Source organism: Marmota flaviventris, chromosome 6 (assembly GCF_047511675.1).
Source record: "Marmota flaviventris isolate mMarFla1 chromosome 6, mMarFla1.hap1, whole genome shotgun sequence".
NCBI lineage: Eukaryota > Metazoa > Chordata > Mammalia > Rodentia > Sciuridae > Marmota > Marmota flaviventris.
Window position 1 is genome coordinate 71912488 of NC_092503.1, and position 13663 is coordinate 71926150.

The following is a 13663-nucleotide window of genomic DNA, read 5'->3' on the forward strand; positions in this document are numbered from 1 at the left end:
GGTACAAGGGTGGAGTAGCAGGATACCATCTTTCAAAAGAGACCCCAACCCAGGTGCAGTAGTGCATACCTGTGATCCCAGCACCTTGGAGGGCTGAGGTAGGAGGATTACATATTTAAAGCCAGCCTTGACAACTTAATGAGATTGATTCAAACTTAAAAAAGAAAAAAGGGGTTGTAGCTGAAGGTAAAACGCACCTGAGTTACAATCCCCAGTGCCCACTCTCCCCACCCAAAAAAGAGACCCCAAAGTTTAACAAAATTCTGTTGGTCTTTTTAAAATATATAAAAGAAAACAGAATGGTGTATTTAACACAGTTGTGATAATTAAGTATATTATTATAGAAATGTTTTCAATTATGTTGAAGTATGTATTATCATAAAATAGTAAAAGAAACCAAAATGCATGTGAGAAGGTAACAATTTCCATTTCATAGGTAACCAAGCTTTGTTACCAGATAGTTCGTTTTAAAAAGACAACAGATGCATCAACTTAATTTTATCAACAATGGAATAAATACAAATTCTAAAGAAGCTGCCAAATTCAAAAGCTTTTTATGATGCTTCATTCCTGGCCTTATGATGGTGTTCGACACTGTACACTACCCTGCCATTACATGACAGTGGGAAAAACAAGCGTTTGTAATTAGATGCCTGGATTCAAATCCATAATTTTACTATGGATTGAGGTATATTTTTAGTTTTGTCTTTGCCTCAATTTCCTCATCTATAAGATGGGGAAAAATGATTTTATTTTAGGTTTTTATTGATTGGATTGAGCACAGGGCTTCATATGTGCTAGGCAAGCAGTCTACCATTGAGCTATACCCCAACCCTTGCTTCAATTTTTAATCACACACAAGGTTTAAAGAATCATTTTTTTTTTTTAATAAGGTTGTTAAGGTAAACTACAGTTTCTACTGTTTACTCTGTAAAGAATAGCTGACTTCAACAGTAGAGTGGGGAGAGGAAAAATTAGTAAGAATTTGGCAGTGGCTGTCTCAAAATGCAAGAATATTTGGAAATGTTGAGTGAATAAATGAGGTTTGATTTATTGATAGGTAACAGAGCAGGCTCAAGCTTTATGCTAATATGATAAATAAAACTATTCCTTACATTAAAATAGGCCCTGATGAAATGGAAGTAGACGCTCAAACTGTTAAAACAGAGGAACACCAAGACTCCAGGATAGACAGATCCTACAAGGAGAGAGAGAATGAGAAACCAGAGAAAAGCCAAGATTCAACCATTCATACAGCCCATCAGTTTCTTATGGATATAATTTTCCAGGTACTAAAACTCTGACCAGTTGCTGCTTTAGTAATTGTCAAAATAATTTTAAGTTGCATTTAAATCTTTGTCTTTAGAGCTTTGTGGAACATCTGGTTCATGTCCTTAAAAATTTTTTTAGGAATACTATTGGTGTGAGGAGTGTTCCCTAATAAACAGACGATACTGTTTCAACAGTTAATCCCAGGGTCACAGTGCCCTGACTTGTCCATGATGGTGGGTCTGGTTCTTAGCCTTGGCTCCACATTCCCACTTTACTTATCATCTTTGAGTAAGGAATCTTCAGGACAAGTAGCAGTTCATAATGGTTAAGTAACAAGAATGTTTGACTTATCACCTATATTTAGAAAGAGCCCTTTGAGTTTTCCCCCCCTAACAGTTTGGCTTAATGACAGATTATCTTAAAGACCATTTTTATTATTGATGAGTTAAAGAGTATTTGGTTTCTGTTTGGCTGTGGTGGATTTACAAATGTTGAACATTTCCTTTATCCATGTTCTCTAAAAGAATCTAGCATCCTCTCATCGTGCCCTTAAGTTTGTTTAGGTTTTGAGTCTCAGGCATTTGACTGTATGCATTGAGTTCTTAAAACAGGGAGGAAGGCAGCCAGTGATAAGGTGGTGGTTCTTACTATTTCTCTTATTCTTTGTTTTTTCCTTTTAGCCCCTTATAAAAGATGTTAATCAGCTAAGACAGGAGATGGAAAGACAACTAGAAACATGGGAGCCACAGGAATCTGGAAACCCAGGAGAAGTAAGCCACTGGGGTTTGTTTCATTTTCTTTGTACTTGTTTTGTAGGGGGTACCAGGGATTGAACTCAGAGGCATTCGACCACTGAACCTCATCCCCATTTTGTATTTTATTTAGAGACAGGGTCTCACTGAGTTGCTTAGTGCCTCACCATTGCTGAGGCTAGCTTTGAACTCATGATCTTTCTGCCTCAGCCTACATTTCTAAAGTCTAGGTCTATTCATTGCTTTCTGGAACTTTGCTACTACATCTGTAGTATTATTAAAACAGAATCTTTTAACTTCTGTTAATGGGTCTGTAGTAGATGTAACAATGGTTGAAAGCTAGGCAAAAGTCTATGCTGTGCCATTCTGAGAATAGGCACATTCTGAGATCATTGCTAGCTCTGTGTATTAACCAGGAGTATCATTTTTAGTAACTTTGTATCCTAAATTTCAGTATGTGTATATATTTTAATATTTATTATCATAATACCACATTTGTATGCAGGAAATAATGCACTGCTGAGTGTGTTACCTGAGGGATTTGCACTTATTTGTCACTTTTACTTTGGAACATGGCTCTGAGAACCCATGAATAAGTGGCTAGATCTGCTAGAACAGAATTACTCATTGACATCTGCCTCCTTGTATAAAGGGTTACAGATATGAATAAGGCATTGATTTGGTCATGAATTCCTTGTTTCATTCTTTCTCACCTGGAACTGTGAGTCATATTTTTGGTGGCTGGGGAAAGACAACATTTTTAAACTATAAATAACAACTGGCTGGGGGAAGCCTTAAAGTGCTTCTGTTAGGAATCAGCTTGCATGAACCTTCCCATCACTTAGCTTCATCATGCTATGACTTGGTTGGCTCTGATAGTCAATGGGTAACTTATATTTGTTGTCATTATCCCAGGAGATGGCTGCAGCTGAGATGTGGCAGAATTATCTGATCTTGACTACACCTCTTTCACAACAGTTATGTGAGCAACTTCGTCTCATATTAGAACCTACTCAGGCAGCCAAATTGAAGTAAGTCTTCACAAATCTTCGTGATGCCTGAAAAGATGAGGGTGTCAGCAGTTCTGCACTCAGCACCAAACCATTTATGGTTTTGGATCATAGGCTGCCACTTTTGCTGTATAGGAACCAGCCTGGTGCTCCTTACCCTGTTTGCTTTTGTGATCTCTGCCACAGGATTTCTGTGATGTTTGGTATGAAGGCAATTTTTCTTTCCCATTACTTTGGATGGAAAACGGGCTGAGCCTTTGGTTTTGTTACTCACCTAGATGTGTCCAAAGAAAAGGAAGAAACCAATCCTTTGTATTCTGTATAAACTTTTTTTTTTTTTTCCTATCTTAGCTTTTTTAGAAGGACCTACTTATCACATACATGACCAGCAGTCCTAGCTGGTAGTCAGTAGTCACTGTTCATTAGTTCTTAATTTACAGTAATGCCTCATTGTGCCAGGTAACTATTGGTTTTAAGGGATTAGCATGATTTTTGTTCTTAAAAGAAAATTCTGAGTGAAAAGCACTTGTTAACTAGTCTTTGCCCTGCTGTTCGGATAAATTTCATAGAGGAGACTATCGAACAGGAAAGCGACTGAACATGCGGAAGGTCATTCCATACGTTGCCAGTCAGTTTCGGAAAGACAAGATTTGGCTCCGAAGGACCAAGCCCAGTAAACGCCAGTATCAGATTTGTTTAGCTATTGATGACTCTTCTAGTATGGTAGACAATCACACCAAACAGGTAAGGAAGAGAAATACATGACAGTTTTACACCAAACCACATTCAGTGGGTTACCCAAATAGCAAAAAGAATGTGATGACTATATTGAGAGTTCAGAAGGGAAATTTCAGGATGTCGCAAATATTTTGATTCCTTGTTTCTTAACCCTGTTGTCTGGCTACAGAGCAAGTAAACTTGACTTTATTTTCCATAAAATGCAATAATTTACTATTAAGCTACTCTCCCAGACTATGTACAACATAAAAGTATCTGAAGCTATTAAGTCTGTATAATATTAGTTTACTGCTGATTTTACTACCCATAAAGATTCCATAGCACGCACACACACACCCCCCGCCCGCGCGCAGGGAAAAAAAAATCAATTTATGGATCATGTTTCACAAAATTACTTTTATTAGATGATATCTAGAACAGACCATTTCTACCAGTGTAACGTACTCTGGGTTTCAGCATTTGTGGAACCAAGGAGGGCCTAAGGCCACCAAAGCCTCAGGTTTTGTTATAAACATGGAAATCTTGATGGAAGAAAAGGTTAGAGGCACTAGTTTAGAGGATTTCTTATTCTAAGCCCTTTACTTATTTCACAGCTTGCATTTGAATCATTGGCTGTGATTGGAAGTGCTCTAACGCTTCTGGAAGTGGGTCAGATTGCCGTGTGCAGGTAAGGTTGCCTTTTAATCCCATTGGAAAACCCTTTTCATAACCTTGTCATTTTGATCACATGACAAAATAACTCCCACTGTATTTGGGTTTTTCTCCCCCAAGTTTTGGAGAGACGGTAAAGCTATTACACCCATTCCATGAGCAGTTCAGTGATTACTCCGGGTCCCAGATTCTACGGCTATGCAAATTCCAACAAAAGAAAACCAAGATTGCTCAGGTATGTGGCTGAAGTCTTTCACATAGTTATTCTTAAGCTGATATTGGAGGTGCATAATTTTTAGGAGCTCCCTTCCCCCAATTAGCATTCAGGATAGGTAAAATTGACAATACAAAATAATCCTAAATTTCAGTCTGTACCACTAGAATAGAACCTTCCTTGACATAAACCAAGGTATGACTTCTTTTACTCAGTTCAGCACCACTGGTTTATCAGTTCCCCATTTTTTGGGTAGTTTGGAACATTTTACAAAAATAAACTTATCATTCTGTACCCTGTCCAGTGGGTCAAGGCCTATTCAGGGGTAATATTTCTGTTCGGCTCTTTTTGTGGGGGTGGCGGGGCATTCATATTATTGACTTCCCTTTGGGTGTCTTCCCAGAACACTAGTGGAGAGACTCACCAGTGATGCATGCACATCTTGCTTATACTTGAATGCCAGGCCACACAAGGTTCATCTGTCCTTTAGGTGGCTAGAAGGGACAATTTGATTGCCTTTTGGGCCTAGGATCATTATCTGATAATTACTTCAATGTTGTCTAACAATGAAAGGGAGGTTAAGTAGTTTTCTTTTGGAGGCACTAAGATTTAAACCCAGATGCTTGGGCATGCAGGGCAATTGCTGATTCTTTTATGTCTGGTTTAGTTTCTAGAGTCTGTAGCCAACATGTTTGCAGCTGCTCAGCAACTCTCACAAAACATCAGTCCAGGTGAGCTGCATTCTTTGTTAACAAAAAGACTTTTCTGTTTTTATCTCACTGTACTTGTCACCATCTTTTAAAGGTGATTTGGGCACACTCTTCTAGTGGCCTACTCAGCATTGTCATCCTTATTAACATGGACTTTAATTTTAATGTGTTGTTCTACAATGGGAGATATTCTAAATTTGACATTCTCTTAAATACCACTGGGAAATTTAGTCATACTAAAAGCAGCTCAGTATATCTTGTCTTCCTAAGTAAATGATCTAATCAAAGGCCCCTTTTATTTGTGCTCGGGATTCACTCAGATGTTTGGTTTTAATAGTACATGGAATAATTATGGTAGGAAGTTGTTTAAAATGATTTTTATTCTCTTCTCGTGTTCTACAGAAACTGCACAACTTCTCCTAATAGTCTCTGATGGACGAGGTCTTTTTCTTGAGGGCAAAGAAAGGGTCTTGGCAGCAGTTCAGGCTGCCCAGAATGCTAACATCTTTATCATTTTTGTTGTGTTGGACAATCCCAGTTCTCGGGTGAGTAACTACTGAAAGCCTCATTTTTTAGAGAGAACAGTTTGAAAGGAATTCCTGGCATTCTGTGTACCTTTATGTTTTTTAAATTATTCTTCCTGACAGTGAAAGTTATACATAGAATCTAGTGCAGCTTTTGTCTCTGGAGTTAGCCAGGTTTCTATTACATAGGAACTGAAAGAACCAAAGGGAGAACACTGGGCACCCTGAAATGCAAGGTTCTCAAGAGAAATGACTGAAAAGATTGCATGTAGAGGGGTAATGTCAGAACTGTAAAAAAGCTGGGATTATTGGTATGCTTATCTACATATTGATGAATATGTTCTTTGGTCTAAAACTGTAGCATTTTGAAGGTAGCTTTCAAGATATTTTCTCGTGTATTTTTAAAACTGTCTTAAATATGACTCCATCCTCTGGTTCAGAACTGCCCTCGTATACAACAGCTACCTCAGCCTTGATAATGGGCTATGATCAACTTGAAATTGAGGGCAACCTTTGTGTACTCTTCCCTAGGGTAAACACTGTCACATTAAAGCCTTGGTAAAGATTTAATGGGAATTATTCCAAGTAGAGAATGGAGATATCATTATAAGGAAAGCATACTTTGTTTACCCCTTCCTCCTTTTTTAGATTTCTTTCTGGGAGATTGACACTATCTCACCCTTGAGAGTAGTTCTAAAAATCGTCAACAGAAGAGCTATCCAAGGATGCTGATTTATTACTTTTCGTTTCAAATGTCTTGACAGGATTCTATCTTGGACATTAAAGTACCAATATTTAAAGGACCTGGAGAGATGCCTGAAATCCGATCATACATGGAAGAGTTCCCTTTCCCATTCTATATCATCCTTCGAGATGTGAATGCTCTTCCTGAGACACTCAGTGATGCCCTCAGACAGTGGTTTGAGTTGGTGACTGCCTCTGATCACCCTTAGAACAGAAAAAGCTGTCCAAAGCGAAACTGTTTGAATGATGGTCAGAATATTGCAAATCTTACCTGATACTCCCTTTTGGATAACTGTTTCTGAAATTATCCCTCTAAAATACATTGTTTTGATTTTTAAAATCCACCCAACGGCTACAAAACATATGAAATCTCCTTAATAAACCTGGGACAGAGAAGGAACAAACATAAGCCGCAGGGCTCCCGTCTCATAACTGAGGAGGCTATACCCTCCCTGGATCCAGCTACCTGTTTTCCCCTTGCAGAAACATTTCTTGAGATGCTGTCATGTGGCTGAGATGCATACAGTTTTATGCAGAGCCTGACCGCACAATAAACATGGTAAGAAAATGCACAAAGAACTCCTCTTAGAAGGTAGGAAGCCCACGGTATATGCGTTTTCAGAAAGACTATACATTACGGAAGCCCAAGTAATCGACATATATAAGTAAAAATGAAGTGGCTTTTCAGTGTCCTCACATTTGCTGCTTCGGGAGACTATGCAATAACAAAGATAATTTTCCCTTGATTTCATTCTCTCAGTGCCATAGTTCTATTTGTTATAGTAATTTATTTTTTCCCTTAATAGTTTAGGAGAAGAATCATTCCTTCCACTGCTTTCAAGCTAGACTGAGCCAGTCTCATTCTGGAAAAGAAATGCTATGTCCACAGAATTAAGCAGCTACATCTACTCCCGCCCCCCCCCCCCCCCCCCCCCCCCGTTAAAATACACCATTGGTTTTTCTTTGGCCAGAAAGCAGTAATGTTTGAATACTTGAAACTGTGAGCTGTATTCTATTTACTGTTCTTTTGTAGGCAACATGCTATGACATAATCATCTCTCTCCAAGTCTTTAAGTTACACTGTGAAGTCTGCCACCCTTATAGGTGGTGGTCATTAAACACAGATTGCTTGTTGTTTAACCAAATGTCCTAAAGCATGTATCAAGTTATATCATTTTTTATTCTCGAAAGCTATGCAGTTTATATTCTGAAAGTTATTAAAATAATACAACATTGTTGAGATATATTGTGATTCCCCACACACATTCCTGTGGATTGAACCCAAGGATTCATCACTGACCTAGCTATAACCTCAGCCCTGCTTAGTGAAACCCTTGTCTTAAAAATGAAGCAACTTAAGCTGATTGGCCTTGAACTTGGCATTCTCCTGCCCAAGTCACTGGTACTACAGATGTATACCATCATCCCTGGCCTAATTTGTGATCAGTGGAATATGACAGACAAATTCAAAATATGTGCTGGAGGACTGGTCTTGTCTGCTGAGCACATTTATACCACGTTAACATGATCCCACAACTTTACTCCCATGTCTATGGGTGAGTTGGCAGAACCACACACTGACTCAAAGATTCTGCTTCATAATGACACACACACCTCTTCCACTCATACTTCACTGGCCAAAGCCCTCTATGGGACAGGAAGTTTAATATTCCCAGTTGGGTCTGATAGGGAAAGACAGCTGCACTGTTATATTTACCTTTAATCAGTAGGTGTAAGATACAGCTCCCCCACTGCTGTGCTCAAAATGAGCTCTTGGCCCTGGGACAGAAGGAATTCTGGTATCAGGTCCCCAAGAATGCTATTTTCAATACATGGGGAAAGAGCAATATCGCAAACTGATGAGATATAAGGGTTGTGGACCCAGGATTAGAAGCCTCATAGATTCATAAGCAAGGCATTGAGAGTCTGGGCTACTATTAGGGCTTACAGGAGTGACGACAAATGAAACTACCACATGACTGCTGACAGGGCTACTATTTGTGCCCTGCTACTCCCTCCTCCTTCTCCTACTTTCCATCCCCAAATGCCCAGTCTCCTTGACCAAAAAGGCAAATTCTGACATTTGAGGAATTGGAACACAAATGCTCTATATGCTCTTAATAATCTAAAGACACTTTGCCACTCCTATAACTCAACCATTATCTAAGCAAAAGGCCTGCACAGGTTTCTATCCAGGGGTCCAACAAGGCTACTCTGGTATACTTAATTAACATTGTGGTTCACTTAATGACAGGAATACATTCTGAGAAATGCAGCACTAGTCATTTTCATTGCGTAAGTACATTCCATGTTAAAGAACGAACTAAGACAGCTATCATGTCACTAGGCAATAATGGAATCATCACCATGACTTACTCAGATGTCTGCTGGAACTCTAGTTGGGTGATAAACTCTTCAAATGCAACATGTTCAAAATGTCACTATGATTCTATCACAAATCTGTTCTAAAATTCCCCTTCTGTGTTAACTGCTCCAGCTGCCACTGTTTACAAATGTGGAGTTTGGTCTGTACTTGGGCTTTACTTCCCTTTCTATCTCCATCCAAATCCAAAATTAATAATCTGTCAAGTATAACTCCTGGATATTTATACTACCCTATTTCTCTCCCCCATGCAATTCACTGCAGATTGAGCTCTTAATCTCAATGATAATCTGGACTACTTCAATGATAACTCAAATTTGTCTTTCACTGACAAAAACCAAGGATCTTTCTAAAATTTCTACTTTTGGGTAAAGTCCCTTCAGATCTTCCTATGTAGTAAGGCACTCCAAGTGTCCTTTTCACAAACCTATGAGGTTCTTCCCTGACTCTCCTGTTCATTCCCTCTCTGCAGCCCTACCATTGACCTAGTCACAGAAAATGAAAGGTCTTGCAATCTACCAGTGTTCCATGAGTTGTCTGGAATCTTATCTACTTTGACATTCTGACAACCACCTACCTCAGATAACTCCTCCAGAAAGAATAACCTCCATGGTATGAACTTCCAAGTCTTTGAAGACAGTGTGCCTAGCTTATAACAGTATTACCTGTTTCGAAGATGTTTCTGGAAGCAAAGAAGAGTGTAAAAATGTGTTCTCACATATTAACTGGCAACACTATTTTAAAATTCAAACAAGAACCTAAAGAAGATTTGGAGAGAAATTATAGAAAACATCAAGGTCATACTGAACACCAGTAATAGATTCTTACAAGAATCTATTACAGTGTCCCGTCATAACAAAACATGCCAAAAAAAAAAAATTAAAAAACATACTAGTCCAAGACAACAGCCTAAACAGATCCTCAGACTGTAAATATGTACTATATGGTCAAAAATGCATCACAAAGCCCCAGGAAGATAATTATTTACTAAATGGTGTTAAAATTCTAGCTTAGTGGGGCTGGGATTGTGGCTCAGTGGTAGGGTACTTGCAAGAATTAAGAAAATAAAATAGTTACAAAGTCTCAGATGGGAAGAGACAAAACAAGCCTCAAAGGAAATAAAATACAAATAGTGTAGATATAAAGCTTAAGGATATAAACCATGAAAAACTAGAATAAAAATCCTAATCAGCATAAATGTGCCTAAATCATGCACAAAAAACAGTAAAAAAAAAAAAATCTAAAATGGCTAGGAGTATTTAGTTGCCCTAGTACTTGAAAAGCCAGATCTGTAATAAATTGTTATACTGTTCATCTGTTAGGACAAAATTTGAAAAATATACCACTGCAATGTGGTCATGAGGTTATTAGCATCACTCACAATGCCAACTAAACTAAGCTAAGGATTAGACTTCTTGTATGTGCCAGGGCCTCTTAGAACATTGCATATGATACAACTCTGAGGTGGATGCTGTATTTCACTTTACACTTCACAGAAAAGGAAACAGGCCAGGAGAAATAGCCACACAGAGCTAGGAAAAGGGAACTCATGGATTCCAACAGGTGACTCACTTGAGTGCTCTGTAAATGGGTTAACTGGTTGTTTTTGGTTGTACAATTATTTAATTCACTATTTGGAAAACATGGCAAAAATGCCACAAACTAAGGATGTGTTATGGGGATAAGAACTAGGAGTAAAAGTTCGAAGTGTAGGAGGATATTCAGTTCCTCCTCGTTATTCACAGGAGGCAAAGAAAAAAAAAAAACGGCTTAAAATCTCAATGGGACAAACATTTAAAACTCCTGTTACACTGTTACAAATAATCATGATGAAGACCACTACAGGAAAAAACTTAAAAAAACAATGAAAACGAGAAAAACTGCAAGATGCAAATGCTTAAATAAGTAACATTCTAAAATACTAAATATGTTCTTCCCTTCCAAAGGAAAAAACAAAAACCTTAGCTTCCATTAATGAAGCCCGTTGTTGCTGAACTTATTGCCGTTTTCCTTAAAAATAAAATTTAAATAGAGGAAAAAAGTTTGCTGCTGCTGAGGGTCAAACCCAGGGCCTTGTGCATGCAAGGCAAGCACTGTACCAACTGAGCTATATCCCCAGCCCCCATTGATAAATTCTTAAATGCATACGGTGCCAAATGCCTTACCATTCTTATTTCGTTATTACAACCACCTTGTAATACAAACACTATTACCCTATTCAAACGATGAGCAAACTCGACTAAGACCGGTTAAATACCTAGCCCAGGCTACAGACCTAATAAACTTCAAACTCCTGGGCTTCCCTCCCAAACGCCTGACTTTCGGGGTAGGAACACAAATCCACAGGCGTCTCCCAGGAAACGGAGCTCGCTCCGCCCCCTGACCATTCCCTCACTTCCGTCCTGCGCACTGAGACTCCAAGAGGAACGCGTTCTATTTCTGAGATGGCCGCTTCCCGGTTGCCTCCAGCAACGCTGACGCTAAAGCAGGTACCAATGTTCTCTCTTACTCAGGTCAACACGTAATGGTATGAGCTGCTCGATTTTCTACTTTCCCCACCCGGACTACAGTATCTCTCAGGCCAACCGGGGCGGGTCCGCGGGGTTCTGACGCTGCACGCGCACGCCAGTGATTGGCCCCAGGGGTTGGAGGCGGGGCTTCCCCAAGAGTTGGGGAGGGAGCAAACGGGTAGGCGCTTCCTTTTCAGGGACCGCAGAAAAGCTCGCTATGTTGGTAGTACCGAGCCATGGTTAAGAGGGGAAAAAAAATTCCGAAAGAATTTGGACAACTGCATTAAATTTAGAAAAAGTGCTATTAATGTTACAGTTTAGGTACCCGGAAACCCTTTTTATACCCATAAAGGTGGTCAACTCTTGATTTTTAAAGGTTCTTAAGTTTTACAAATGACCCACGTGAACCTATTGCCGTTTTCCTTAAAAATAAAATTAAAATAGAGAATAAAAAGTTTTTCTTTGCTATCTTCAAAATTGAGAACCTGGGGTCGTGGCTGTGGCTTAGTGGTAGAACGTTTGCCTAGCACGTGTGAGGCACTGGGTTCGATCCTCAGCACCACATAAAAATAAAGGTATTGTGCCCATCTGCAACTAAAAAAAAAAAATTTTTTTTTTAATTGAAAACTAAAAAGACATCGTCTGGTTACAGCTGGTTTGCCAAAGTAAAACTGGCTATCATAATTGTCATTTCTCCCCCCACGTACAGTTCATGAGAAGGCAACAAGTTCTCATGCTCTACAGAAGGATTTTGCGAGCAATTCAGCAAGTATCAAACGATTCTGATCGCAAGTACCTGAAGGACTGGGCAAGGGAAGAATTTAAAAGAAACAAAAGTGCCACTGAAGAGGTGAGAATAGATCATGGTGAGGGCAGTCCCAGACTCTTGTATTAAGTGACCAGTTTTTTAAAAGTTTAGCAGGCATTTTGGAATATAAATGTCACCAAGATGGTATATCTTGATCATTGCTTATAGTGGTACTAATTTTCCAAATTATACTTTAAAATATCTGTATCTATACAGTTGCACACCTGGTTTTTATGCTGTACCACACAGCTTTTAATTTTCCTAATATTCAACAGTTCCCAGTAATGACAGTTTGTTTTTTGGGTTTTTTTGTTTTGTTTTGTTATTTGGAGAATCTTTTTGTATGGTGCCAACTCACAGCCTTGTGCATGCTAAGCTCACGCTCCACCACTGAACTACATTCCCAGCCCACCACTATAGATAGGTTCTTGAACTTAACAAAATGGTGAGATTGTACCTTGTTTAACCAGGATAAGTGATCATCAGATTTCCCTTTTTTCTACAGGATGCAATCCGGATGATGATTACTCAAGGCACTATGCAGCTAAAGGAGTTAGAAAAAACACTTGCTTTAGCAAAATCTTAACTATAGCATTATTCTGAAGGATCTTCAAATCTCCGTGTAATTTGTTGAGCTTAGGCTTAACAATGGACAGCTCAAAGCCAAGTCAAACTGTATGTACAGTACTTGAGCAAAATATCAAGATAGAAATGTTGTGTTATAGAGAGCAGAGAAAATCACATTGAAGTGATTGCCTCAGGACTGAAAAATACACTTGAGTTTTGAAAATGTTTCTGGATGTGTCTGCAGTTATTTAAGAAGCAAACCCCATTCTAACATGCCAGTTAATACATGAAAATAAGCTCAACACACTCATAAGGAAAGTGCAAATCAAAAACCTAATGACAGCGCACTTCATTTCCACTACTGTAGCTATAATTAAAAAGGGAAATAACAAATGTCAAACATGTGGAGAACTTGGAACACTCCCACATTTCAGGTGGGAATGTAAACTATCTGCAGCCACTTTAGTAAAACAGACCATCCCCCTCCTCAAACCATAACATGGAGTTACCATATGATTTAGCAGTTCTCCTAGATCATAATCAAGAGAATGAAACCGTGCACCTATAAGAAATATGTACATGAGTGCACATAGCAGCACTAATGATGATAGCCAAGAAGTAGGAAAACAAATATTTATCAGTTAATATATAAAATTTAGTATTTTCATACAAGATATTATTTGGCAATAAAAAGAAATGAAGGACTGATTCATAATATACATGGGTGAACTTTGATAACATTGTTAAAGAAGCCAGTCACAAAAAATTGTATCATACGGA

At 38.7% G+C, this 13663-nt stretch overlaps 2 protein-coding genes across 2 annotated transcripts in view; both read left to right on the top strand.

Annotated features, from left to right (window-relative positions):
• Mdn1 (midasin AAA ATPase 1) overlaps positions 1-7855 on the top strand; it is a 148117-nt gene extending 140262 nt beyond the window's left edge. Inside the window, exons 94-102 of the mRNA XM_071613216.1 lie at positions 1126-1289; positions 1953-2042; positions 2940-3055; positions 3604-3778; positions 4366-4439; positions 4544-4658; positions 5305-5368; positions 5750-5892; positions 6636-7855. Coding sequence (XP_071469317.1) covers positions 1126-1289; positions 1953-2042; positions 2940-3055; positions 3604-3778; positions 4366-4439; positions 4544-4658; positions 5305-5368; positions 5750-5892; positions 6636-6824 — 1130 coding nt within the window. The 3' untranslated portion in view covers positions 6825-7855. The remainder of the gene's footprint in view (positions 1-1125; positions 1290-1952; positions 2043-2939; positions 3056-3603; positions 3779-4365; positions 4440-4543; positions 4659-5304; positions 5369-5749; positions 5893-6635) is intronic.
• A 3222-nt stretch (positions 7856-11077) lies between these two features.
• On the top strand, positions 11078-13108 carry Lyrm2 (LYR motif containing 2). The gene is made up of 3 exons (XM_027928152.2): positions 11078-11487; positions 12218-12358; positions 12822-13108. The coding sequence occupies exons 1-3, from the start codon at positions 11443-11445 to the stop codon at positions 12900-12902; spliced, it is 267 nt and encodes an 88-aa protein (XP_027783953.1). The 5' UTR covers positions 11078-11442; the 3' UTR covers positions 12903-13108.
• Positions 13109-13663: the final 555 nt, after the last annotated feature.